This window comes from Homarus americanus, unplaced genomic scaffold, assembly GCF_018991925.1.
Source record: "Homarus americanus isolate GMGI-L3 unplaced genomic scaffold, GMGI_Hamer_2.0 scaffold26351, whole genome shotgun sequence".
NCBI classification, from domain to species: Eukaryota; Metazoa; Arthropoda; class Malacostraca; order Decapoda; family Nephropidae; genus Homarus; species Homarus americanus.
The window spans coordinates 5,737,269-5,764,922 of NW_024724368.1; the positions used below are offsets into that span (position 1 = coordinate 5,737,269).

General features: G+C 38.0%; 1 protein-coding gene across 1 annotated transcript in view; it reads left to right on the forward strand.

The window, feature by feature from the left end:
* The first annotated feature begins 7,881 nt into the window (after positions 1 to 7,881).
* LOC121864225 overlaps positions 7,882 to 27,654 on the forward strand; it is a 38,697-nt gene continuing 18,924 nt past the window's right edge. Inside the window, exons 1-6 of the mRNA XM_042363270.1 lie at positions 7,882 to 7,970; positions 12,004 to 12,079; positions 14,389 to 14,501; positions 18,719 to 19,998; positions 23,763 to 24,377; positions 25,515 to 25,610. Coding sequence (XP_042219204.1) covers positions 12,035 to 12,079; positions 14,389 to 14,501; positions 18,719 to 19,998; positions 23,763 to 24,377; positions 25,515 to 25,610 — 2,149 coding nt within the window. The 5' untranslated portion in view covers positions 7,882 to 7,970; positions 12,004 to 12,034. The remainder of the gene's footprint in view (positions 7,971 to 12,003; positions 12,080 to 14,388; positions 14,502 to 18,718; positions 19,999 to 23,762; positions 24,378 to 25,514; positions 25,611 to 27,654) is intronic.

The following is a 27,654-nucleotide window of genomic DNA, read 5'->3' on the forward strand; positions in this document are numbered from 1 at the left end:
GAGGACAGCTTGTGGGTCGCCATGCTTGCCGTCGGGAGCGAGGGCTGCCAGGCAGCGGCGGAGGAGGTGGTGTTGCTTGCTGGTTGGTGTAGGTAGAAAAGAGAGAGTGGTCACCACGAGGTCAGGTCTTAAATAGCGGAGGTAGGCGTGGCTTAGTAGTTGACCTCTGTCGTGTAAGGCGGCGCTGGTTGACCCAGACCACGAGGCATACACTGGGGAATTCACGGGGTCGGCTACTCAGCGACAAAAGCATTTGTAGGGGAGAAATCCACTACAGTAATTTCATTATGCAATCAAATTCAGTGATTTTTTTTTAAACATACTATGCATACTTAATTCAACAAATAGACAGTATAATTTAAATTTTCAATTAATTTCAGTCCTTTAATTATTATTTAATGTAACAATCAATCAAGCAAGATGCTATTCTCCTGTCTTAGGGTTGGCAACCGTGGCTCTCCCTTCCTAACGTTTTGGGGATATCTTTACTAATTCTCCCACATTTTACTTCTATTTGAGGACCCAGATTTTAATTTCATTCATTCATAATAGTCTCTGCCCATCCCTAGCCTCCTACACTCAGTTTTACCCATTAAAATCAAAACTATTTTCCCCTCCTGTCTGAATATATAACCAAAATACCTGTCTCTAATTTTTCATCTTTTCTTGCTTTTCATATGATTTTAATAATATGTTTGACTTACCTTCAGCATTTTCTTGTAGCACCACATTATGAAGGTCTCGCCTCCGACTGGTGTGTTTGAGCGTCCACACCTCAGACCCGTAGAATAAAACTGATCATACGTTACATTTCAGTAGTATTTTCCTTTAACCAAAATTAAAATCTAATTTTAACAGGACTTTAAGATTATTGAATGTTGTATACAGTACAGTACTGTATTTTCTTGACTGTTTTAATTTCTATGTCAAGCATCGCAGATTTTACACCTGTTTAAATTTCTTGTTGCCCACTAAAATTTTACTTTTGGATATATTATTTAATTAAGAAATAACCATTACATCCGTTTTTACTGGGTCAACTCTTTTAAGTTGATAGACTCCACTTTTTTCATGAATGTGTTGAATTGTTTTTTGTAATGCCTTATTACTACTTTTACTTAACTACCCATTGTTCAGTATACTGTACTGTACATTTACATTGCTACCCAACTTTGCTGTATGAGAATATATTCGCTTCTCATACTTTTCACCACTATAATATGTGGTGATATTCTTCATCAATTTTGTTATTTGAACATGTCCATCTTACTTCACTTAATCATAAAATGCTCCACTGCAACCTTTCCATATACAGTACTGTATCTGTAAATATTTGCATACTTTCTGCCTTCATAATTGAATGAAAGTCAACAGAGTAATTAAATTTTGCAAATGAATTTATGGTCTTTAATGTTTTATAATTAAGAAATGAAAAGTACAGTACATTTAACAGTTAAATTAATTAATCTCTTAATACTATATACTACAATACAGTATACCATATCATAATTTAAGTATTATAAAACTTTTCTATATTTTTAACTCTACATTATGTGACTTCCTTTCAGGATATTTGTTACCAGTTTTGCCTGCTGATCCTTGAAGTTTAAATCTAAGTAATTTGTCAAAGAATATCTTACAAGATTTATCCATTTGATATACTGTATTAATGTGTCACTAACACTTCTCTCACTGCAGCTTGATGTGCCAGACAACATAATACTGTATTAATTTGTCCTTTTGTTTCTAATTTACTTAACCTTACCCATATGTTTCATGCTTCTCAGAATTTCTCTCTCTATCTTTTCTCTCTTGGGTTTTGGAAGGAATGGAGGATGTGTTCTCATGTGGATAGACTCTTATGGATATTATTTTATGTTGATGTGGATGAGATCTTGTGGATGGAAGCTGATGTGAACAGCTAAAAAAACAACATCATACACTTCATCCAAAGTTCTAAATGTAAATGAATTAAAAAAAAAGATTAGTAGGTCACTCACATACAAACTTGGAAAACATTGTCTCTTTTTGGTTGTACATTTATGTGACAACATAGTCCTTGAAGTACGTATACCACTGAAATGGATGAATAAAACTTTCCTACGAAAGTGCATGTAAAATAAAATATCTGCCTCTCTATCTCGACATTACCACCCAACAACTTCCAAGGGACAAATATCCTCACTCCTACGTTCAAAGTGAACCTAACCTAACCAAATGTAAAAGCTAACCATCATCCTTCCCACACCTATCATCACATCCCACACTGATATACTGTCTGCTCATGTTTGGAACTTCTTTTTTTAATGTTGCCATATCTGTACAGTACAGTACTCTCTCTTGTGCATTATTAAGTCGTGTATCTCCCTTCAAATTAAAATTTTCATCTCCACCTGGAAAATTTTTAAATTCTAAGAGCATTTTCCTTGAGGCTATACAAACACTTTACAAGAAATTTTACATTGACAAATATAATGTCCCACACCTTTACATACACTGCATGTATCCAATAGTGCATCAAATGAAGCAATGCATTTAAAGGGCTCCATTATGTTGTCATTTCACACCATCCTTCATCCACAGGATAGACTGAACTGACTCCTTGATTATTGTTTTTAAGTAACGAAAAATAATAATACTGTAAATGAAAAGAGACGTGACCGATCGCCCAAGCGGCTAACAAGCCGATCAGTGGCGAAGAGGATAAAAGTAAAAAAGTAAAAGTAAATGATTGTTTACTGTGAAAGCTTGAATGTGTACATTGAATTTTAATTAAGTTGTTGACTATTGAGTGTATGACTGAATCCTGTTAAAATATGTAATTGTTTACTGTGAGTTCTTGGATTTAAGTTCTTTTTGTAACTACTGTACTGTAATAATGTTTAATATATTTTTCATGAGGTTGTGCATTGTGAATCTTGTTTATTAATAGAATTATTTACTCTGAATAATAGGATGAGTCATTTATATACAGTACAGAGTGTATACAGAAATGTTTGCAATCTTGGATGCAAATCTTGTTTAAATATAAAAAAATTAACAGTTAATCTTGTTTAATTAATATTATAATATAATCTCTTAAAATTTGTTTTGTATCATAAATTGATTTTCGAAAAATCTGCTTTTTATTATTTTCCTATTTGTACATACTGTACATCAATATACAGTAACTCACAAAAGTATCTGTCCATACTCTGTGTGAAACATTATGAGACCACAGATGATAGATATTAGGACATGTATTTAGTATACTTTGTTATATATATATTAACAAGTAATGCAATCTGTATTTAATTTGGCATCATTAATATGATGTTTGATTTCCAAACGTAGTGGGATCAGTATGACACAGAGCCACGCATACCAACCCTCCCAGGACATCACGAGTTGTATGTAGCCTTTCGAAAGTCATCGGACCCATCCTGGCAGATACTCTTTTGAGATACTGTACAGTTCCTTGATGTCCAAGTTATACAGGAAAATGTATGGCTCACTGTTTTGGTTGCTATGATCCTTCACATAATTTGTTGCTACTGTATATCGTTTAAAGAAAGAGATTAGGCTCATACCAAACTGCAATTACTGGATTCTCAAAAACTCCTATAGTGGTTACCTTTACAAAAGCAATCTTGTAATTCCACGTCCGGACATCTCCCAGATCTCCATGTCCACAATTCTAGCTCTGAAGTTACCAACATCTTACGTCTCCGGCACTGCCTCATGATGTCCAATGACTCCGGCACTGCCTCACAAATATCCCACAGCTAGTGTACTTTACTTTACTTTATCCTGTTCCCCACTGATTGGCCATGTCTCTGTTACACACTGTTGGCAAGTACTGGGTATGTACTGGCTTCAGGTGTATCTACAGTCTGGTCTTGAATGTGCTAACACTCGATGCTGTCACAACATGCTCTGGCAGATTATTCAAAGACTTCACAACTCTCACTCTAGTGTGGCGGGCATGCGCTAGTTCCAGGTAAGACTACTCGAATGAGTAATGCCCTCTAAGGTGCTTATAGACTTACTTTAAGTCATCCCTTGTCTATCTATACATTAGTATCAGCTAGGCAACTGCAGGTGTTCTAATCTTTAGGTACCTGAGGGGAGTGCAGGCACTGATCTGGTGGCCCTCCTGTGGACATTCTTAGTCAACCGAATCTAGCATATCTTAGGGACCAGATGGGTTGACAATACTCCAAATTGGGAGGCACCTCATTTTTGAAGATAACTGTATTATGAAGGTCGAACATGCACATCCATGTCCTTTACATATTTGGTCTCGGTTAATGTTTCTTCATCATATTGGAATATGTAATTCGCCTCCTTGCTATTGATACAGCCATTCTGTTGCCCACTCTTGAAGCTGGTAGGGATCTTCCTGTAGCACTTCACAGTCCATTTGAACCTTAATTTCCTTGAAAAACTTATCGTCATTCGCAAACATTTGTATGGAGGATTTTATAGCCTCTGGCATTTAATTTATGAAACAAACAAACAACAGTCACAGTGACACTGTCCTATGGTACCTCGCTTGTCACAGGTACATATGACGATTTCGTGCCATTCACCACACATTGCAATTTGTGGTCATGAAGAAAATCTCTGATTTATGCCAGGACGTTCTCCTAAGTTTAGTACCCTTTCAGTTTAATTTTCAGCCATTCATTAGGTACGCTGCTGAAAGGCTTAGCAAAGTCAAGGCATATGCAGTATTGCCAATATTTCCACCAAGCTTCAGAACCTGAGTCCATACATCCCGCATCTTAAGTAATTGTGTCAAGCTGGAGCATCTAAGCATAAAACCGTGTTGGTAATGTTGCTGGGGACCATTTGCTTATCCATGCATCTGCAGACCAGGCATTGGATACTTAAAAGTGGTTCAAAGTTATGACCTGCAGGGTGGTCACAACTCTCAAGCCGTTTGAAACTAGAGGCGGCAGCAAACTGGGCACTTTCCTCCAAATATGTTTGGCAAACAGTCCGGCCAGCAAAATATAGAGACTTTTGCATCACACTGGGATGTTTTGTAAGCACATCTGCCCAATGCAACGAAAACAACAACAAAGCGTCTAGATGAGGTTTGCCATGGATCCCATCACCACAGATGAGGCCTTGCAGGATTGTGCTATAGTTGTTCAATTGCTAAAGCAAGTAAGACGTCTGCAAAAGCTAAAGAAAAGACAAATACCTGAAGGTGCAATGTGAATTTTTTTTTTAAGTGGTGGCAGCTGGCAGTTCAACTTATTTTTACTTTTATTCTCTTCACCACTGATCGGCTCGTTAGCCACTTGGGCGATTGGTCACGTCTCTGTTACTTTTCCTTTTCTTTTATCCTCTTCACCAAATGATTGGCTCATGAGCCGTTTGGGCGATCGGTCATGTCTCTGTTACGCATTGTTGACAAGTACCCGTGCATGCACCGGCTCCTGAATGTACCTGTACCTGCTCCAGTGTTGGTCAAGTCTTATCTTGAAAGAGTTCACACTCGGTGCCATCACAACACTTTCTGGTAGATTGTTCCAAGAGTTCACAGCTCTCACTCCGAAAAAGTTTGCCCTCACAGTTTTCTGGACCTGCTGCTTCTTCAATCTTGAGCTGTGACCCCTTGTGGGGCGAGCGTCCGCCAGCTCCAAGTAAGGACACGCGACTGAGTAGTGCCCCTTGAGATGCTTATACACCTCAATTAGGTCACCCCTTGCCCGTCTGTAGTATAAGCAAGGCAAGTTCAGGCGCTCCAATCTCTCTGGGTAGCTGAGGTGCCGAAGTGCAGGCACCAGTCTGGTGGCCCTCCTTTGAACATTTTCAACCAACTGACAGTCCCTAGCATATCTCGGGGACCAGATGGGTGATAGTACTCCAGATGGGGAAGCACTTCACTCTTGAAGATCGTTATGAGGGTTATAAGACCCAATAATTTATATGTCTGATTTACCTTCTTCTCGTAATGGCCCGAGAACTTCAGCTCATTGTCAACATACACACCTAGGCCCTTCTCACATTCAGTCTCAAATAGTGCAGTTTCTTCATCCCGTTGGGACATATGCTACGCCTCCTTACCATTGGTATGCACCAGGTGCATCCTCTTATACTTCGTGACATTAAATTTCAGCAGCCATTTCTTCGACAATTCTTGAAGCCCATAGAGGTCCTTCTACAGCTTTTCACAGTCCGCTTGGTTCTTGATTTCCAGAAATAACTTGGCGTCATGAGCAAACATTTGTATGGAGGAGTGTACAAAATCAGGCATGTCATTTATGAAACAAGCAAACAACAGCGAGCCCAATAGACTGCCCTGTGGTATCCCGCTTGTGACAGGTACGGATGAGGATTTCGTGCCATTAATCACCACACACTGCTTGCGGTCATGTAGAAAGTCTTCTATCCACGCTAGGACATTTCCCCGAATTCCGTACCCTTCCAGTTTGATTTTCAGCCTTTCGTGGGGTACACTGTCGAAGGCTTTGGCAAAATCTAGGCGATCCTTTACAAGGTTGTTTCATAGTAGATGTTCCATTGCGGCATCTCATCCGTCTATAGTTATATGTGGAGTGACGATTGCCCTTCTTGAAAATAGGGCTCACATGAGCCACTTTCCATTCACTGGGGACCTTTTGTTCATCAAGGCATTTACAAAACAGGATCTTCAGAGGCTCTGCAAGCTCGTTGCTCAACTCTCTTAGCACTCTAGGATGCACCATGTTAGGGCCGGGACACTTATGGACCTTTAGCTTTGACAGTTTATTTCTAATACCCTCTTCTGTGAACACAATGTGGGTCAGTGCTGTGTCGAACAGTCTGTCCTCAAACGCCTGGCTGGCTCTAAGGTCTTGCCTAGCATAGATAACCACATCCCTCTTGCAAGTTTCTTGAGAAAGGTTCGAAAATGAGTCATATCCAGCAATACTGAACTCGTTCCTCTGGGTCGATTCTCCTGTTCTTGTACAACAGTTCTACAACTCCTACAATGTCTGGTTGGTGGACCTTCCGTAGTATTTCAAACTCCTCTCTCTTATCAAGGAACGTGTCAGCAGTGCTGGATTTAGACCTGTGGAGGCCATGGGCAGCCTCTTTGTGGAGGCCCCCCTCATTATAACTACCCAAGAGGGTGGGGTGGCTAGTGAAGGGAGCCTAAACATCTGGGAGTTCCGGGGGGCGCTGTAAGCCCCCCGGGAAAATTTTGAAATTTGAACACTTCTTTGGAGAATTTTGAAGCCATATGCAGTTATATTGAGGAAATTAGAACATTGAGAAATTTTTAATTAACTGTATATTTATTGATAGTGTACAAATTGTAATATGTGGAAGTCCCTGGGCAGCTGCCCACTTTGCCCGCTCCTGAATCCGGCCCTGCCTGTGTCGGCACACTTGCTTCCACTATCCTCCCCCTGAATATAACCCATGTACACCCGTCCCCGTTCCTCCTCGACTCTGTTGTCTGTAGCTCACATATTAAGCGAGATATTGCCAATTACATTTGGGCGAAGTGGCCATTTTGAAAAATGGCCGCCACCGCTGTCCACACCTCAATTCAGTTGGGGACTTGGAGTACAATCTTCAAATTCACCCTTGTGGGTCAGTCCCATACTTGTATAAAAAGTGCATGATTTTGTCCTGATCCTCTGGAGTGCACTACCCTAATCGTGATGGAATTACATTGGCTTTCCATTAAAGCTAGACTAGTGTTCAAACTATAATGTCTGCCTTTAATTTATTATTATTATTATTATTATTATTTATTTATTTGTTCCTACAATTGAAACATCATTGCATGCGTTTTTCAAATTTCATTGGGGGAAAATTTGAATGAGTCTTCGAGAACCCGGAGAGGGAGCTGTACCGAGGAGACACCTAGCGGGTGACATGGCAACTATAGATGTAAACAAAGGCTACACCCGCGCAGGTTTTGAACGCAACCTAACATGACCCATCAACTACTGACCCCAGCTGACCCTTCACACGAGTACCTGGTTAGTACTTTGATTGGGACAAGTTATTACCCATTGAAGGTATTACAGTGTGTGAAAGAAATGTTTGTTCAGGTAAAATATGGATTTGTGGATTTGACCTCTTTGAAGGATTAACGATTTGAAGAGGAAACGGGTGTGGCGTTTTATGGTGCATGTATTTGTGTTCGATTATTGTTCATCTCCCTTTTAAAACAGGTGAAACTGACTGTATATTTTTTTTAAGAAGAGATAAATATAAACACGTTTGGCATTCTTGACACGTATTTTAGAACTTCAGTTTTATTCTAATGATACTTCAAGGACAACCTTATTTCCGGAAAAAGGTTTAGTATAATACTATATATTATCCCAATCTTCCCAACTAGTATGACATTTTCCTTGTGTAGTTTGGTGTTTTTAATCGATTTAACATTTGTTTCTTGTGGAAATGTGCTGTTCCTAACTTAACCTAACCTAACCTGGTCATTTTTCGTTAACCACCTATCACCTTTCTTCATATGAAAATATATTTTTTCGTTAGTTTTCTTGCTGCTTTACATGATTCTGACATTTATCTTTGGGGCAAATCACTTTTTTTTATATAGTTATCCCCCCCCCCCCCTATCCCTGCCACCCCAACAACATAGTGGGCCATGGTGGGAATGTGGGGTTTTGAGTGGGGGGGGCTGGAGGTTGAAAACGATTGCTTTTCACCAAAAATAAATGTCAGAATTATCTAAAACTCCAAGAAAACTAGCAAAAAAATAACATTTTCATGGGAAGAAAGGTTAAAACTAAACTAGGTCTACGTACTAACCTGGTGGTGGACTACTCATACCCAGGCAAATCGTACCCACATAAGAACATGTCAACTCATACCCAATTACGAGATTTTAATACTGTATATGAATACCGGTAGCAATGTGTTTTTAAAAAAGTGTTTATTTGACCTTAACTTTAACAAATTAAGAGTAAATACGTCTGCTCTCTCTCTCTCTCTCTCTAAATAGGAAGAGTGTGAATATCGGGTGACACATAATCAAGTAGTTACGTTACTCATACTGGTCTTGTTCCGTGTGGTCGGGAATTTTTAAACAAATCTATCCAGAGAATGATTAACATACAATAACATAACTAATTGTATATGCGTTGGCCAATATCCTCACTCTTCGTTCTTTTATATCCTTATTACTACTATATTTTATTCTTGACGTTGACATGTCAGAAGAAAAAATTCCTGACGATGTCACGATGTCAGCCACTCCATAGAACAAACTCGTTATACCAGAAGAAGTACCAGAGAGGAGTCCCGAATTATATGCTGTATGCTAACTGATTTGTTTACAAAAGCTGGACCTGGAAAATCAGTCTGTTTTTATGCATGTCTATATTTTGTTGACTTATGACCATTTTAAACGTTTACATCGCCCAGTTTATAAATTGAAACTGCCATATCTATCCGCCTGAAATATGTAAATTGCAATAAAGTTATTCTAAATCACATAGTGTGAAATAGGTACTTGTAGTGCAATGTATGTGTGACGGAATACTTAATTAATGAGATGCAACCATTTTAAAGCCTGCATTACATTTCCCTATTTCACTGCACTTTCCTCCAAGATTTACATAATCTTTTTTTTGTAATCATAGATAAAGCCGAATTGCATGGTACATATACTAATAGGTATGAATTATCTCTTGAATTGGGTGTAAGTTATCTAGTGTACGACTTATTTCGTGAGTTGGGTACGAGTTGTCTTGGGTACGAAATGACCCTAACCCGTACTAACCTAACCTTACCTGACCTAACCTAACAGGCACATCCTAACCTAACCTAACGGCCCCCAGTGATGCTGTGTTCCTTAGCCATGGGGATGAAGTCACTGCCAGTGTGTTTTCAAAATAAAAATGACGGCTGCGCAGTATTATGAAATTTCCATCCACCCACGCATCAAGGCATGCTAACACACAAACGAATGAAAGGGAGCGACGTTGCGTATCACCATAACATCAAATTGGGACTTAGAAAATTGTTTTATTATTGCAACAAATAAATCGCGAATATCGCGTTTATTTTTGGAATGCCCCACTAAATTCAAGTACGTACAGTATATTCTGGATTTATGCGGTTTTGTTTACGCGTTTGGTCATTTGCGCGGTGCCTTGCCAGAATGAAATGTTTTAATTATGCGGCAAATTTCATCATTTACGCGGCGAGCGGCTGGAGAGGTCCAGACACGCCGCGCCATTTTTTACTCACGCGGTCCATTCTTGACCATTGGCGGGAAGCGGCGTGGCGAGGGGTGCTATAACTAATGGAAAATGGTGCCATAATAGCGTAAGAGATTAAGCGCCCTCTTGATGGAGAACAATAAGAATAGGTTCATGTTTATAAGTTAGGCATTTATAACTCGGGAAAAGACTGTATACTGTACTGTACTGTACTGTACCATACAGTACCGGGAAATGTTAAAAATGAAAAATAATTGCAAGAATAATGTTTGACATATTGTAAATTCCTGTCATTTTGTGGGATTTTCACAAGGTAAGAAAGCATTTACCTTTTGTAAAAATAAATTCCTAATGTTCCTGTTTAGCATGCAATAACATCATCCAGTATTATGAAAAAGAATAAGTGGTTTACAATATGTCTGACTTGAGCTCAAATGTACCTCTGAGAACTGGCATACAGTAGTTCACTAATTTATTTAAATCACCAGACCTCTATAGTCATGTGAAGGAAAATAACGAATTATTTTGATCATGTGAAGATTATGCATCCAGCATATTTTACCTGATGACTAAACAACCTAACCAAGATTACGAAGGGTTGGTATTCATGTTTAATCATCAGGTGAAATAATTCAGGGTGCTTAATCTTCAAGTGATCCAATTATTCGTACTGTACAGTGTATTTGTATGATTCCATCTATGCCAGATTGCCGGCATAAATAGACTTTTAACCCCTTCTGTATGTGTTCCACTCTTTGCTGAATAAAATCATTTGATGGTAGCCAAATAAAATATTAAAAGTGGCATCCCCATAGTAAATGGGTTAAAACAATTGTGAATAGCTTAAACAATTATGAATAACTTCCTTTATGGTAATTTTCTTAGGAAATTAGCAGGTTGAGAGAGTTCCTCTGGAATTTTTCCCCTGACCTTTAATAATGTACTGTTTGAATAAGGGGAATAATACCTGACAACTTTGTAATAAACGATGGACTATATCCAGGTACTGTGCTGTAACAAAAAACTGTACAACTTGGAAGATTATATTTATTTTTAAAAAATCCACTTAACTTTGCTAAATAGGTGAACATTTAAAAAATTTAGAAGATATAGTAGATTAGTTAAAATATTTCAGAGTGAAAGTACAGTAATACTGTACTGTATAGTGAGATACAATGCAATATTGGGTACATACAGTGGTGTACTTTGTGCTTGTGTACAGTAATTATAATTTTTTTCTTGAAGTACCATACATCATGCAAATACAGTATTGTACTGTAGTAGCTATTTAAGATTACATTTAAAAAAAAAGTGTGTCCAGTACCCAGTAACTGTTTTTGGGAGCTACATTCAATAGGGCCACCAACACCTGCACTCAGCCTACGAAGGAATCTGCAGATTTTTTTACTAATCCACAACTCATTTATTGCCAAGAAATCTCTACCACATGATTTTTTAATTCTTGTAAATTTCTTGAGATGTAATCTCTTTTTGGTTCTGACACCTTTATTATCATATGATAGTGTTTCAAGCGATGGTGAACAATATATCTGCCATTGTCATCATTTTGTTTTTAAAAGTTAGCTAAAATTTCTCCCCTTTCACTTCTATTCTTCAACTCATATGGACCTACTTGTGGTGGTGCTTTCCCTCTGCTTACTATGACAATTTATGTTACAGGTACAATTTTAAATTTTGTGTTTACAGTGCTTCTCATACCACCTAGTATTTCAGTCATTTAATACCCAGAAAAAGAGTGCACTGTACATGTATTTGTCATATGATATATACTGTATGGCTGTATGATAAAAATATTTGACAGATTTCGTAGTGGCAAGAAAACTTGACTGACCATGGGCGACCGAAGTCTACCTCCGCAGGTGGATGGACATCCACAGGTGTGTACAGTACTCTTTGCAAATTTTACACACAAAATTCTTAAAAGTATTTGTGCTGGACTTAGTACAGTTCTGTGTAACACTCATAACATGCTCTTTATTTTCACATGAGTTAATAATATTTTGTTAAGATTGATATTGGTGATAACAGTACTGGTAATACAGTAGTACAGTACTTGTAATAATCAACTTTATTTCCAGAACTTGATCCCGAAGGCAAAAAGATTTTTTATAGTAATGTACAGTATTGTAAATGACCATGATGAATTTAACACACATCAGGGTAGTTGAAAATTATAGATGAATCATTTCATATTTAATTGTAACCTTATTCATTTGTCAAGTGTCAGTATGAATAATAAGATTTGGATAGCTAGGAGAAAATTGAATGACGGCAAAACCGAGAATATTGACATCCAAAGAAATAGGAGGGGAGACGGCATAAATAATTTTGGCTCTTTCAGGGATGTGATTTCTCCATTTTTTCTGGTTTTCCGTTTTTTTTCCATCGTTTTAGGCAACAATAAATAACAATACGTAATTGACCCTCAAGGGTTGATGGGTCTGTCTTGCGAGGACGATGAGCCAGTATACTGAGTATAGTGGCCACACTGTACATCTTCATGCATTACATCATATACTCTAGGTCTCTTTGGCTAAGTACAGTATTGCTTGTTTTGCTTTCCATTCTTCGATTCTTTAGTATTTCATTGACCAAAGATCAATGACGTCATACAGCGCCACTGTTAGAAGCTTTATAATATGCCTCTCCAACCTATCCACTTGATGCGGGGGAAGGGCTAAGGATTTTTCACTATAACTAAGTTTCAATAATCATTTTACACTTTCTGATGATCATAATTTATTCTATAATCCATGCAATATTTCATAGTTGTATAGACAACTCAGTAGGGCATGTGTGTGTCCCCCAGGAAGTCAGGGCTGTAGGCTATGTGTGTGTGTGTGTCCCTTAGGAGGTCAGAGCTGTAGGGCATGTGTGTGTCCACCAGGAGGTCAGGGCTGTAGGGCATGTGTGTGTCCCCCAGGAGGTCAGGGCTGTAGGGCATGTGTGTGTCCCCCAGGAGGTCAGGGCTGTAGGGCATGTGTGTGTCCCCCAGGAGGTCAGGGCTGTAGGGCATGTGTGTGTCCCCCAGGAAGTCAGGGCTGTAAGGCATGTGTGTGTGTCCCCCAGGAGGTCAGGGCTGTAGGGCATGTGTGTGTCCCGCAAAATGAGTAACAATGTGAGAAATTAAGTTAAATACGGTGAAAACTTCCCAGGTAGGTGTTTCCCCAAACCCCCTAGCTCAAATTTGCTTTATTTATTTATTATTATTATTTTATTTTTTTCAAGACTCAATTACATCCCTGCTCTTTAAACTTCGGGGAAGTACAGCTCAGTCTGGTCTATTCTGTTTGTAATTTTGGAGTGTATAGTACTTAGACTTAAAATTTAATGGTTAAGAACATATAAATTCTAGTTAAGAGTTGCAACTTTTATATTCAAAAGCTTTAGCTGTGCAAGTTAAACAGTTTTTGGATAGACATTGTCTTGTGACACTTACATTCACTAATTTTGTCTTGGGTTCACTATTGTAACTTAATGGGTTTGCCTTCCTAATTATCTACTGAAGAAAGTTCAAACAGTGTTGAACATGGTTGCCAGGCTTATTTTTGCTCTTCCATCAAGGACTCCGACTACCCAAGTCTTGATCGAATTACATTGGCTTCCAATTAAAGCGAGGATAGAGTTCAAACTGTCTAATGACTTTTATTTGGTGAGCCTAAGTATCTGGCCAACCTACTAATTCCTCTGACTACACATTCTGAAATGATTTTGCATAGTAGTGATGATCCTTCACGCCTTGAGGAGCCTAGAGCAGTACGGGAATGTTCTTTTGCTGCCCGATCCTTTTCCTGTGCAGCACCCAGATTGTACAATTGGTTGCCTGCATCCATGAAGCAGCTGACTTCTGTGAAGGCCTTTAAAAAACAACTTAAGGCCTTACTTTTTTATAGCTTTTGATTCTGAAGAATTACAGGGTTTAGGAAATATTAAAGCTTTAGGGTATTTGAATGATAGAAGTTGAACTTTCACTTTTTGTGATGTTTTATTGAAGTACAGTATTTCTTTTTATTGTCAAGTCTTTGACTCTTTAGTGTTTCGAGCGTTAGTTAATTTTTTAGAAGAACTGGTACTTTTGAGATACAAAAGCATTTTTTATTATTATTGTTATTATTATTATTATAATTATTGTTGTTGTTGTTATTATATTTTCAATATACTGTAACTAAAAAAAATTCCTTCACAGGGCCGTCTTGATCTCATTTTTGGGCGTCCTGTTTTGTTCCCACCTGCCAAAGCTACACAGTCATTCATCTTCACATTCCGTTGGTGGGGCGATATACGACCTTGTCTTCTAAGGTAATAAACTCATTACTATAGTTCACAGGAAATATGAAAACAGGTACAGTACTTGAAAGTATGAAGGAATTATATATTATTACACGATTATCAATTCTTATAGGAGAGCAGAAAGATCATTGCATTTTACTCTAAATTCAGTAGTTCTTCTGAGAAATGGAGAAATTTCAATTTGGGAAATTAGGGTGTCAGTGGAAAATGAATGAATAATTGATGTGTACCATACATCAGCTGTGTCTGAAATGCATTACAGGTATTTAGATATTTTTGGCCTTGATACAAATGGGTGCATACTCAAGGGAAAGGTGTCTTCCAAGTGTACTCAAAATGACGTAGGCAAGAGATATACCATATGCACATAGAGTGGTGTAATTGCTTTTTTGTATTGATTATCCCCACAATGGCAGAACCTGAAGGAATTTAGGCACCAGAGCTCTAGTATGGTATTATTACATTTCAGAATTAGTAGAACAATATGATTTATGTATACAGGTATGTTAATGTTTAGTTATGAATATTATTTATATGGTTATGGAAGTGAACATTGGAAGAAGTTATGATTGTACTGGGTTTTATTATTTTTTTTTAGAATTATAAAAAACAAAAGACAATAGAAGAATACAGGAATAAGAGAGGAAAACATTAACTGTAGTAAGGTAGACAATCATACACTTACTCAACCTCCCTGTTCACAACATTCACTCTATCAGGGAGCTTCCCTCAGAGGGGATGATTATAATGGAAGATTTTTTTGCCTCTAATCCCCATATCCTTTGCCATTATATACTTAATGTACTGTTCCACTTTTCCTTCTCTTAATGTGAGTGGGGTCCTTCTACCTAGTGTGCTACCTACATTTCCTCAATCCACCCACTGTGTTTTCTCTCCTCTATCCTTTTCATGAAGCCTTTTAACCAATTTCATTACAGTTTACACCTTATTTCTTTTCTGACTTTTCAAATACCCCTTACACTTTTTTTTTATCTCTTTCATTCTGGTAACCCCAGATACAGTCCTCAGGTACTGTAATTTGCCTTTGTGGATTTAATTTTAAAATATTCCATTTCAAGTCTATGTTTCTCTGCTGAAAGTTAAGGTAGGAAGCATTAGGCTATCCCTGATTTCCTTTACCTTCAGGCTAACATTCCTTCGTTTGGTGATGTTTTGCAGTTCTCAGGTTACCTTCCTTCCATGTATTGGTCTCTCCGTAAAGTTACTCTCTATTTTACTAGTCTTACATATTTATTTCAAAGCACTTGAAATCCTTTGACTTTACCAGTATCTCATTCGTCATCATAATTTTAACAAATAATTTTCTTTAGTGTCTGTTCTCTCTGGTTTACCAGAATCCACTAAGTAAAACTCCTTCCTCCTGAAAACCTTTACTGTACTCCACCTAATATACAGTATACTGTACTTTCAATTTCTTTCTATCACACATTCTGTCAAAGTCTTGCACCAATTTGTTCATTTCATGTTTATCGAACACAAAAATCGCTGCATCTCTTGTGTAGACATGTTACTAGTGACTACTTCATATCTCCCAACTCTGGTTTTGTTCCTGTTCTAATCATCTTACCTTCATTTCCCTTATCACTCTATGGGGACATCTCACATCCTGCTTTAATCCAATTTTCATGTCAGAACTCATTTAGTACTCTATTTTTGCTCTCACACACGCTTCACTGCTCTTGAAGAATACTTTCACTGCATCAGGTAGTATTCCTCCAACTCCATTACAGTGATCTTCTTCACCTCGCACAGTGCCTTTTGATCTACATTGGCATTTACTTTTTCCAGGCTCTTAAATGCTTTATACAGTTCCAGATTTTACAAATGCATTTTTATGCAAGCAATCTTATTAAGAATATTGTGTACTGTATATACCCATACCTCTTCTAAATCTTCCATGACTTTCACCTATCTTACATTTTCATATTTTTTCCTCTAAATTAACAAATATTGTACAGTAGACCCTTGCCATTCGCGAGGGATAGGTTCCAAGAAATGGCTCGAATTGGCAAAACCGTGAATAGCCACTTAGTGCACTAATATACAGGTACTGTATACCTATATTGTACTGTGTATGAGAATCTTAAGTCACAATGCTGTACTTACATTCGTATGTGAAAGTCTGGAGCTTGATGAAGTGGTGCACTGTACATAAGGAGACATCTGGTTACTGAAGCAGAGATGGATCATCAGGATCACTGGTGGAAGAGGGTGAATCAGTGGTGGTTGGTGGAGAGGCAGGTGGTGAAGTGACGCGCGACCGGGAGGTAGAGCGTGGTGAGGTGGCGGGTGGCTGGGAGGAGGAGGGTGGAGCGGCAGCAGTAGTAGCTGGTTCTTTCTTGAAAAACATGGTGTTTGGTAGTTGTTTCCTCTTGGAAGGGTCATGGTCAACAATGAAACCATTCACCATCTTTACCTGACGAAGTAGTTCACCAAAATTTTCCAAGTTCCAACCTTTTTGTAATTCCATAATGTCCTCCTCTTCCTCAGCACTTGTTACCAACTCTTCCAAATTTTCTTCTGTAAGTTACTCTCCATGCCCATCAATCAGCTTTTCCACATCTTCAGCAGCCATGTCCACAAACCCCTCACCACCCAACTGCCATGCAACACTCACAATTTCATTCACATACTTTACTATGGACGGAAATCCCTGAAAGTTATTCACACACTCAGGCCATAAGGTGTGCCAACAGGCATTCACTGTCTCTGGTTTGAGTTCATTGAATGCTTCACTGATGTTGGTAAAGCAGTCCGCAATACTGTACTCCTTCCAACACTTGCTAACATCAAGGTCAGGGTCTTCGTCCATGGCACTGGATAAGAGCAGTGGTGTTAGAGGGTAGGAACACCACCTTTACACCTGGATGGCTATACTGTAAACTTTCTGGGCGACCTGGTGCATTGTCAATCAATAATAACACCTTTAATTCCATCTACAGGTATAGTACTTGGAAGCAAGGTATTTTTCCACTTCCACGGCGAAGTATTTATGGAACCAGTCCAGGATTGCTTGCACAGTTACCCATGCCTTTTTGTTGGACTGCCAAAACACTGGCAAAAGGTTCTTGTTTTTTCCCTTTAAAGCCCTGGGGTTTGCTGAGCGGTAAAGCGAGCCAGGTTTGTTCATGTGGCCAACCGCTTTGCCACAGATGAGCGTCACTCTGTCCTTGGCTGCCTTGAACCCAGAGGCATGCCTCTCCTGTCTGTTTATGTATGTTCTACCAGGCATTTTTTCCAATATAGACCAGTTTCATCAGCATTAAACACTTGTTCTGGTTCATAGCCTTTCTCTTCTATTGTTTTCTTTATCTTGGCGGGAAATGCACCTGCGGCTGTGTGGTCAGCTGATGCGGCCTCCCCAGTCAGCTTCACATTATAGAGCGAGAATCTTTTCTTAAAATTCTCGAATCAACCTGGCACTAAAACTTGGTTCAGTCACTGCACTAGCACCTTTCACCACCTGTTGACTCGTAAAAATGAGCATAAAGACTTTTCGCCTTTTCACGAATCACGTTACTATCGTTGGGAACATTTTTGCGGTGCTGGTCCTCAATCCAAATGTTCATTGCTTTTACAGCTTTCACTCTTTTCTTGTTATGAACAACCTGCGTCACTTTAGCACTTGCAGGAGTACTTGCTTGAACAGAATGACGAATTGCTTGTTCATTCTTTCTTATGTACCACACTGTGGATTCGTTCACACCTAACAACTGACCAACCACGGCATCACTCATTCCCTCTTTTAACTTGTCTAATAATTCAATATTCCTTGCCAGGGTCATCATTGACTTTTGCCTTTTATGTTTCAATCCACTAGCATCACTAGCATTGACACTAGGCAGTCTTTTTGGGGCCATTTTCACGAAGAAACACAAAGGTTTTGAGAGTATGACACGGGATGCTAGGTCACGGGTACTGGGTAAGGGCAAACAGAGCGGGATGAGACGCTGCGGGTGCGTGGGGTGACTTGTTGTGCTGCGGGAGAAGGCTCGCATGCTAGCCACCCGAGCCACCAGCTGCTTACCGTGAATCGTTGAAATCACGAATCGTAAACCCGCAAATGGGAAGGGTCTACTGAATACAGTACATAATTTTAAAATTTTTCCTGGTTCAAGATTTGATAAACTTTATTATTAGTAACACAGGTAAAGTGTCTTGTAAGGTCTTCTGTGAGAGTATTAAGATATAATTTTTTGTTACAGGCTTCCACCAGAGAAGAGTGAAGCAAGAATCACTTACTATGTCACCTGCAGTTCACAGTCATTTCGACAGTATCTGTGTGACAGCAAAAGTTTACATATTAATATCAAGATAGGTGGGGGAGAGAATATGGAAATAACAGAGGATGATAGAACATTATTTGGGAGACAGATACAAAGCCCAAGAAGAATAGAAGGTGATACACCTCGGCAAAAGTTACTCAGACGGCAGTTAAGGCTTAAGAAAGGTTGGCAAGATGGTGACACAATAGGGACATTAATACTCCCAGATTTAAAACTAAATTCACGAGGTGAATATGTTCATGAGGGACGAATAATTGACACTTCAGCTGACATAATAGGCACAGTTATTGTTACCATGGTCTTCATGGAGGGTACCCTTGAAGCTTTTCAACAAATAAAGATTCAAAGGGAAGAACAAACTTTTCAGCATGAAAACAATGCACATGAAAAGGCAGATGAAAACAGGTCCAAACATCGTATGTCTGGGATTCCAGTTTTGGGGTCACATGGTAGTAAGTCACTGAAAACTCCACCACAAGAAGGTTATAGACCAAGAAGCCGTAGTAGTAGCTTCAGGGAGTCACTCAAACAAAAGTGTGACAGACTAAAATCTCCGAAGAAGCAGCAACAGAGCGCTATTGATATTGCAGCTCAGGAGAAAGAAAACCAAGCTCCACAGAGGAAGAGAGCTGGTAGCTTTTCTCAGCTGGGAAGAGATGTGTCAGTGCAGCATGATAAACAGCAGGCTAGGAGACATGATTTCCTGCAAGTTAGGCATCAAGGTAGCCCACAATTTAGACAAAGAGAAAATTCTCACTGTGGACAGCAAGAAAGTTCTCCAGGGAGCCGGCGTGAAAGTTTTCAAGAGAATAGGTCAGAAAGTATTCAAGTGAATCTGGAAGAAAGTTTTCAAGAGAATCAGACAGAAAGTTTTCCATGGAGTCAACAAAGTTTTCAAGGGACCCGACTAGAAAGTTTTCAAGTGGGCCATGATCAAGCTTCGCAGTTGAGGCAGCAAGTTCATTCAGAAGCTGGACATCAAAAAAATTTGCAAGTGGGGCCACATGATAGCCCTCGGGTAGGACGTCGGGGTATACCGCAGTTAACTCCTCAGAAGAATTCACAGATGATACAGCAAGACAGCCCACAGATAGTACACCGAGAAAGAAAACCCCAAGATGGTAGTTACAACAGAGAACGACCTGCAAGCTGGGGCCTGTATCCAATGTTAAACAGAACTGATCCACATTCTTTAATTGGTACGTCCATTGGTTTTAGTTCTTCATTTCTTTTCAAATGGTTAAAGGTCTTTACTTATGTTATAATCTATTGCCTTAATTCCCCAATTATAGTACTGTATTCAAATCATCATAACACAGTTTGTAGTATAATAATTTATATGTACATTATTCTTTATGCCCATCATGGACATGAGAGTAGAGAAATAAAAGGGTCCCTTAATACAGTATTACCTCTATACTGAAATAATGGGTGAGCAGCCGCTTTTGTAAAGGGAGTTATTCGGTATAGAATAAATCCGAAAAACTTGTCCAATACTTAACTTTGTTCAGTGTATGAAAAAGTTCTGTATTTTTAGTCCAGATGAATTGACACAATACCGGATTTTTTTTTTTTTTATATATACACTTTATAAAATGTAGTTTGGGAATGCATGACTTTAATATTGACACTAAATATCATACAGAATACATCAGAAATTACAGTAACACATAAATATTGAACAAAAAGTAGTTACATAGTATTACATAAACAGGAATTTAATGTGACTACAGGTGTATTTTCATTTTGGGGGAAAACTAATTGCTTTATGATAATTTTTTATTAACCCAGCATAAAATGAACCTAAACAATGTGGGAATTATGGTGAAGCTGGATATTGTTGCTTTAAGGGGTTTGTGGGACCAGAGGTTGAAATTTTCTGCTTAGTCCAGCCTTTCCTACCTTCTCTCCCACACAATTAACTTCCCACTCCACAGTTTTCTTATTTTATAGATTTATATTATATGCCATGAATGTATGACTTACTTTTGGTTCATATCACTTATACAGTGCTATGGCACAAAGGCACAATGGTCAGTCTGACTCTGCATGGTAGTAATCTAATCTGAGTGTGGTAACATAGTTTTACCATGGATCAAACTGGTAGAGATCTTGGTATGAGAATTAGGGACCATGAAGCTGCCATTGAATCAACTATATACGGTAAGACATAGTGTCCTTTTGTTTGCTGTGCATGGCTGCAGTTTTGACAACAGAGAGCTTAAGTTGGCATGGAAATGCCCACACACCCCAGAAGGTGGAATTTTAGGGAGTTGGCCCAAATCCCATTGCGAGTTAAAACTTTCACAAAATAACAATATAATCCAAATAGCATTAAAAAACAGATAAACAACCATAAAAACACTGGAAAAACAAACAAAATAGAAGTTATTATACAGACACTCACTGAAATACCAGACAAATTCACTTGAATATTGTTATTGTGTTTCAGCTAAAGTCAGTTAGTTAAGTGTATTCTTATACCTACAGTTACAAGGAATATTTATTGTATAATCTTCTGAGAATCACTTCTTTGTGTCATGTGTTTCAGCTCCCCCAGAAGTGTTACAATGATGAAATTTTAGCACTTGATCCCGGTGGTTGGCCACTACCCCAAAAGGTGGAACTTTTTCATTAAAAACACATCTATTTTTCTTTTTTTTTTTTTTTTTTGCTATGCATTGTAACATTTTTTAAGATAGAGCTGAATTTGTAATTATTATGTAAATAGCTCCAAAAATGCTACTAGTTGTCACGTGATCCATATGAGAATAGGCAGCATCTGGTATAAGTTACTAAAAAAATTTTTATTTAACATAACCAATATTACCGTAATTTCAAAAGCTTTTTGAAAACAAAAATGATACAGTAAACCCTCGAAGATCTGGACCCGGGAAATCCGGATTTCAGAAGATCCGGACAAAAAATTTGGGGGTTCTGGGCTAAGAAGCCTCCTAGAAGTTTCCCTAAGAATCGTTCCCAATCCAGAGCAAAGAACATTTTAGGCCCGTGGACGCTGCTTGACCCATCAGTTGTCAGTTGCTTGGACACATGTGCCCGAGGAGGTGGGAAACATAAACAAAGTTGACAATTGTTGTTTGTGGGAATATTATTTCATTCACTCTAGTAATGACACAATGTTTCTTATTATTTTATCATAGATAAATGCATGTTTTACATGCAGTAATTTGTTTATCACTACACTAGTACTGTATTTTTGGTGTTTCTTATATTCATTATTCGCCGGAAAATCCGGACAGGTGGTCCCCTCTTTTAATCTGCATATTCGAGGGTTCACTATATTACATTGCATGTTTGTTTGAGGTTAACTAGCATATGGGTATGCAGGACCACACAACTCAATGCAATGTCAAGGAAAACTAGTTATTTCACAATGTGTAGCTGAGTCGGTTGTATGATAGCACTTTTTGTACCAAATACTAGTGTCTGGTCCAGGCTCAGAAGGAGATACTCTGATGTTTTGTGATGTGGATTATTAGGGAGGTTCCGTTTCAGATCTTTGTTGGGAAGTTTGTTGAGGGAAAGTTGGTCCTGCTCATAACATTTTCTGTTTCGAGATTATAGAAACTTATCTGGGAGTCTGATAGCCAGCTGATGCAGGATTGGTTCATTCAATGAAAGTATTTAAGTTTACAATATTAGTCTGTAACCCACAAAGTAATGGTAAGCAGCAGACTATAGGCATTCACACAGGGAAGTACTGTACTACAGTGGTCCCTTGGTTATTGAACGGTTTGATTAACGAAAGTTTGGTTAACGAATTAGCTCCCATAAGGATTTTCGGTTCGATTAACGAACAAAACTTCGATTAACGAAATCCTTACGACAAACACGTTTTGTTGTTTTCATCAGCTGATCGGTTAGTCCGCCAATACAGTAATTGGTTCAATGTTTACATTCGTTTCAAGTGAAGCAAATATCAAGAAATTTGGTCTCTTGAATATTTTTGCATTTTTACATTAAAATCATTGGTCATTCTGAAATTTAGTTAAGATATTGATAATATACAGCGCAGAAATTATTATGAAACATGAAGAAGGCATTAGAACCAATGCACTCTGTAAAGAATGGCATCATCATTGAATTGCCTCTACAATCAACTGTGATATGTAAATAAAGCTGCCGGTAATACGACATACACACCTCAAAGTAAGTTAAAATACAGTATTCTATTGTTTTTTATTTATTACTGTATTGTACATTATACTGTACAGTACTGTATTTAGTTTATATTTAATGTTTTGTTAATTCTATTACTGGTATACAGTGCTTTGTATGTAATTTTTCTGTGAGTTGGAACGAATTACCCAATATCCCATTGAAATAATAGATTCGGTTCACGAACGACTCTGGAACGAATTGTGTTCGTTAACCGAGGGACCACTGTACTGTTATAGTACAGTACTTGGATCCCTCTTTCTTTTTCATTCCCTTCAAAGGCCTGTTATGAAGGTGATACAGTATATATATTATCTCTAATTTTCTCAGTTTTGGATCTCAGTTGCACAAATTATGGCTCGAAGATCTTGGATTTTTACCCATAGACTTGTTGGCTATTTAGATTTGTTCACTCATGATTGTTAAAAATGGAATTCCAATATCATTTCTTCATGTAAAACTGAATCCAGACTGAGCAGCTCAGCTACCCATCCTTTTCCTCATTGAGTAATGCCTAGGTATTGACACAGTGGTGACAGTTTGCAAGCAAACCAGTGGAGCTAGTGTGATGGAAAATTCTTCACCCTTCAGTGGCATCTGTCACCTCTAATACCCCTATTTTGAAGGATCTTATTTATGACAGGAAGGATTTAATTTTAGTATTCTGATAGTTCCATCTACTATGATCATGGGACTTGGGTTTTTTTAATCTGTTCCCTTTAGATGGTAATAGGAGTTGCTCGATCCAGAGTCAGTTACGAAATACTTTTTTAATAATTAACAGATTCAGGTGCAGTCAAGGCTGAGGACCTTCCTATCTTTTTGCAAGTCTTAGAAGGACGATCACCAAACCTTGATCTCTCTAACTTAGACCCTGAGACCCAGAAGCTTCTTGATGGCCTTGATCTCTCCATGAGCTTCTCCGGTATAAATATTGATCCTTCAGGAAAAAGCATAACACACATTCGGGAGTCTGGCACCGAAAGCACATCAGGAAAAGCAAAAAAACCCACGTATAGTGTCTTAAAGGGTATTCAAAAGGACAGTATTGATTTTTCAGGAGTATCTATGACTTCAGGAGTATGGCCATTGCAGGAAAGAAAAACTGAAGAAAAAAACAGAATTCTAGATTCCATAACAGCTATAGATAAGATACCTTGCCATGATAACCAAAAGTTTGATTCTCCCCGAAGAGGTCAGCAAGGGATAAATGTTCGCACAAAAATTCCAATGTCACAAGCTGGTAGAACTCCTACGAAAGCCTGTCGAACACTCTCCTCACGTACAGTGTCAGAGAAGAAACCTCCTTCCCCAGTTAAGGATTCATCTGCAAATCTAAATGAAAGTGAGGAAAGTTTAAAGACTGAGAAGACAATTCCAAGTAAATATGGATTAGAAGGTATGTACATTAATTCATCCTTAACTTTTATGATTTTCTACACTGTACTAGGAGACAAATTCTGATCTGTAGAATATCTATATCCTGTATTGCTTGACAAATATTATACATACCATTAATATATTTTTATGGTTTTGCTGATATTTGAAATAATTACAAAAGAATTTTCAGGTTAATCCTTAGTAATGTATTTATTGTACTAATCATGAAATTAAAAAAAAAATCTCGCTTTTCTGCCTGTTAGTCACATCTTCCAAATATAATGGTAGATTGGACAGTAAGTAGTGGCATCAAATGGGGGTTTTCTTGAAGAATTATTGTCCCTGTATATTCAAGCTGTCATCCACTAATTAAATTTTGAACAACATTGTATATACAGCTCCTCCCCGACTTACGACCTGCCTCAGTCGCACCAAAATTTTTTCAAATTACGTATTTTCGAGTCCCAACGTCAGTACACAGACAAAATTTTTTTTGTAATTCACTTTAAAATGGCTGGCAAGCTTAAAATTGAGAGTTTTGTGGTGCTGAGAAGAAAAAGAGACCCCCATTTTAGATAATCTATGTATTATTTAAGCATTTTCGACTTACGACCATTTCGACTTACGACCTGGATTTGGGTCCCTAACCCCATCGTAAGTCGGGGAGGAGCTGTACAATCAATTCAGGAGGTAATGTAAACTCATTACTAACTTTACTCATTTTGATAGACAAAATTGAAACATAATCAGACTGAACAATATCAAATGGCTGTCCTGTCATTATGATTTTATGGATAAATACCAAGTAAAATACTGTACTGTATGCACTGAATCACACTACCAGTCCTTGTCACCAGCAAAACTATAGTGACCATTGACCTGCTGCTGGACACCCTTTATACTTATATGATATGACTTGGCTGGACCTTACACCCCCTTCCCATAGGAGTGTATCTCCCATTATATGATGGAAGTCATGAGATTTTCAGACTACAGGTATTTGGATATTTTTCCCAAAATCACAAAATCTTGCAAATTCTACCTCAACAAGATGATTTGAATTATCCCTAAATTTCAAATTGTGAAGGCTCAGTGGATTTTTTTCTTGTTGTTTATATTATATACTTGATACTCGGCTTATTAACTCAATTTACAGATGAAGGGTCAGTACTGGTGGTTGACGTCAGAACCCTGACTCTGGCACCTCCATTGCTACCTGCCAAGCCCCCAAATAAAACAGAAAACATGTCTGGTAAGTCAGGTTGAAAGTATTTGTTGAGTGGCTTGATATCAGCTTTTTTATAATGGAATTCTTAGTGGAGCCTCCAAAGGGAACTTTTTGATACCTTCTCTCATAATATGTTTTGTCTGAATCATTCCAAGGCTCTTCACTTTCAGTGCTATCTTCCAAATCAGATCATTTTGAAAGCAGTTACAGTACTTTTCTTTCTCTCTTGTTTCAATAGACAGAAGAATATCACTGATGCCCAAGTCAGTAAGACCCCGCTCCAACCAGATGACATGCTGGCTTTGAAAGAAACAGTTGGTGGCCATAATTGCCCACAGCAAAGCTCAGACAATGTAAAATGTTTAAGAACAGATGTGTAAGTGCAAGTGAGGGCATGCATGGTAAGTTCTGTACCATATAGACATGTATTGTCACAGTACAAGAGGTTAATTTATAGTGCTGTAATTATACAGTCATCCAGTGAGTGTGTCACTTGCTTTACCATGCACTGCTAGTCCACTTAGCACCCAAAACCCAGTTTTCCCTTATTTCATATGAAGTTTTGTATGGAAAACAAAATGCAACATTAGGATGAAAAAGCGGAGGATCGAGTCAGCTGGCAGCTAAGAGCATCTTGGAGGCAGACCAATTTTGGTGATTCTTGTTTGAATAACCATACTTGTATAATACATACTGTAATTTATTCATGTAAACTGATTTGGCATCAATGAAGTTTTTCGTTTGCACATGGTTTATCTGACTCGCTATCAGCATAAAACATATGTAAGCCATGAATTGTTAAGATTCTTACACCATATTGGCCACAAAGGTCAAAGTTTACTTTCTGATTGGTTCCTAATGTTTTCTTGATGCACTTCTGCACTTAGCACTTTTTGGTTGTCTTAAGACACTTTAAGGGCAGCATCTTGCCATCAGCTCACCAGCCCAGGCTAGTTCAGCTGATGAGATTTAGGGGTAATTTTTATTTGGAAAATACTAGTACTGTATGGAAAATATTTATTTAAAAAAAAAATAGATTTTCGGATTTCTGATAATATACTCAGGTGTAATTGAAGGATGAAAATAAGGAAATTGATTTAAAGGGGTTAGAGAAAGAAGAGGACCTGGGTATGGTAGATGATATATGGTGAAGTGAACAATATGAAATACCCGGTACTTGATAGAATTGATTCAGCAAACATTCTCGCTGCACTTGGCTAGAAATCTCTTGCGCTGGCCTTTAAATTCCGTGGATACTTAACTCCTTGGGTATGTTGGGTCTCTCTGCGCTGAATAAAACCATCCAATGTTAGCCAAATAAAATATTAAAAAGTGACTTCCAGTCGGGAATGGGTTAACACTAGATACTGTACTTTGATTGGTAAAATGGTGTACAAAATGTAAAACACATATACAGTATTAAACTGTACTCAAAACGTGGTTGGCTAGAGATTTCTCAGTTTCCTATTCAGAATTTCTTACACACATCCAGATCATTAACCATTTCACACTTTCCCATTTAAGTACAGGTACCTTTGTAATATTGTAGTCACAATATTTGCTACTCTTGGCAGACCTACTGTACAAGGTCTCTTCATAAATTTTTCTCATGGTTGTTGAATCCATTTAGTGAAGAAATAATTTACCTTCGTTTTAGGTTGTAGTAAAATTTCTGATAATTGTACATGGAATGCTCTACAATATATAGCATACCCTAAGGTTTCTCCTTGCTATATGTTGGCTCAAGAAATGCTGTGATGGTACTTCATTATATTGTAGATTAAATTTTATCTATTTCTAGGAAAAACTCACTGTACTGTATTATCCCTGTTCCTGATGCCTTTTGGAATGGTTATTTTTACAGATATTGTATCCAGATGTCTCCACAGCATTTGCTTGTGTATATACAAGTAATTTATGGATACAATATATATGCTGAACACACAAGTTTTAAACATGAAATAAAGTGGTTAAAGAATAAATCCAGTATTACAATAGAAATTCTGTAGAATGAAAGGAAAAATTACCTTTTTACATTAGAATTAGTTGTCTAATGATTAGCCCCTGT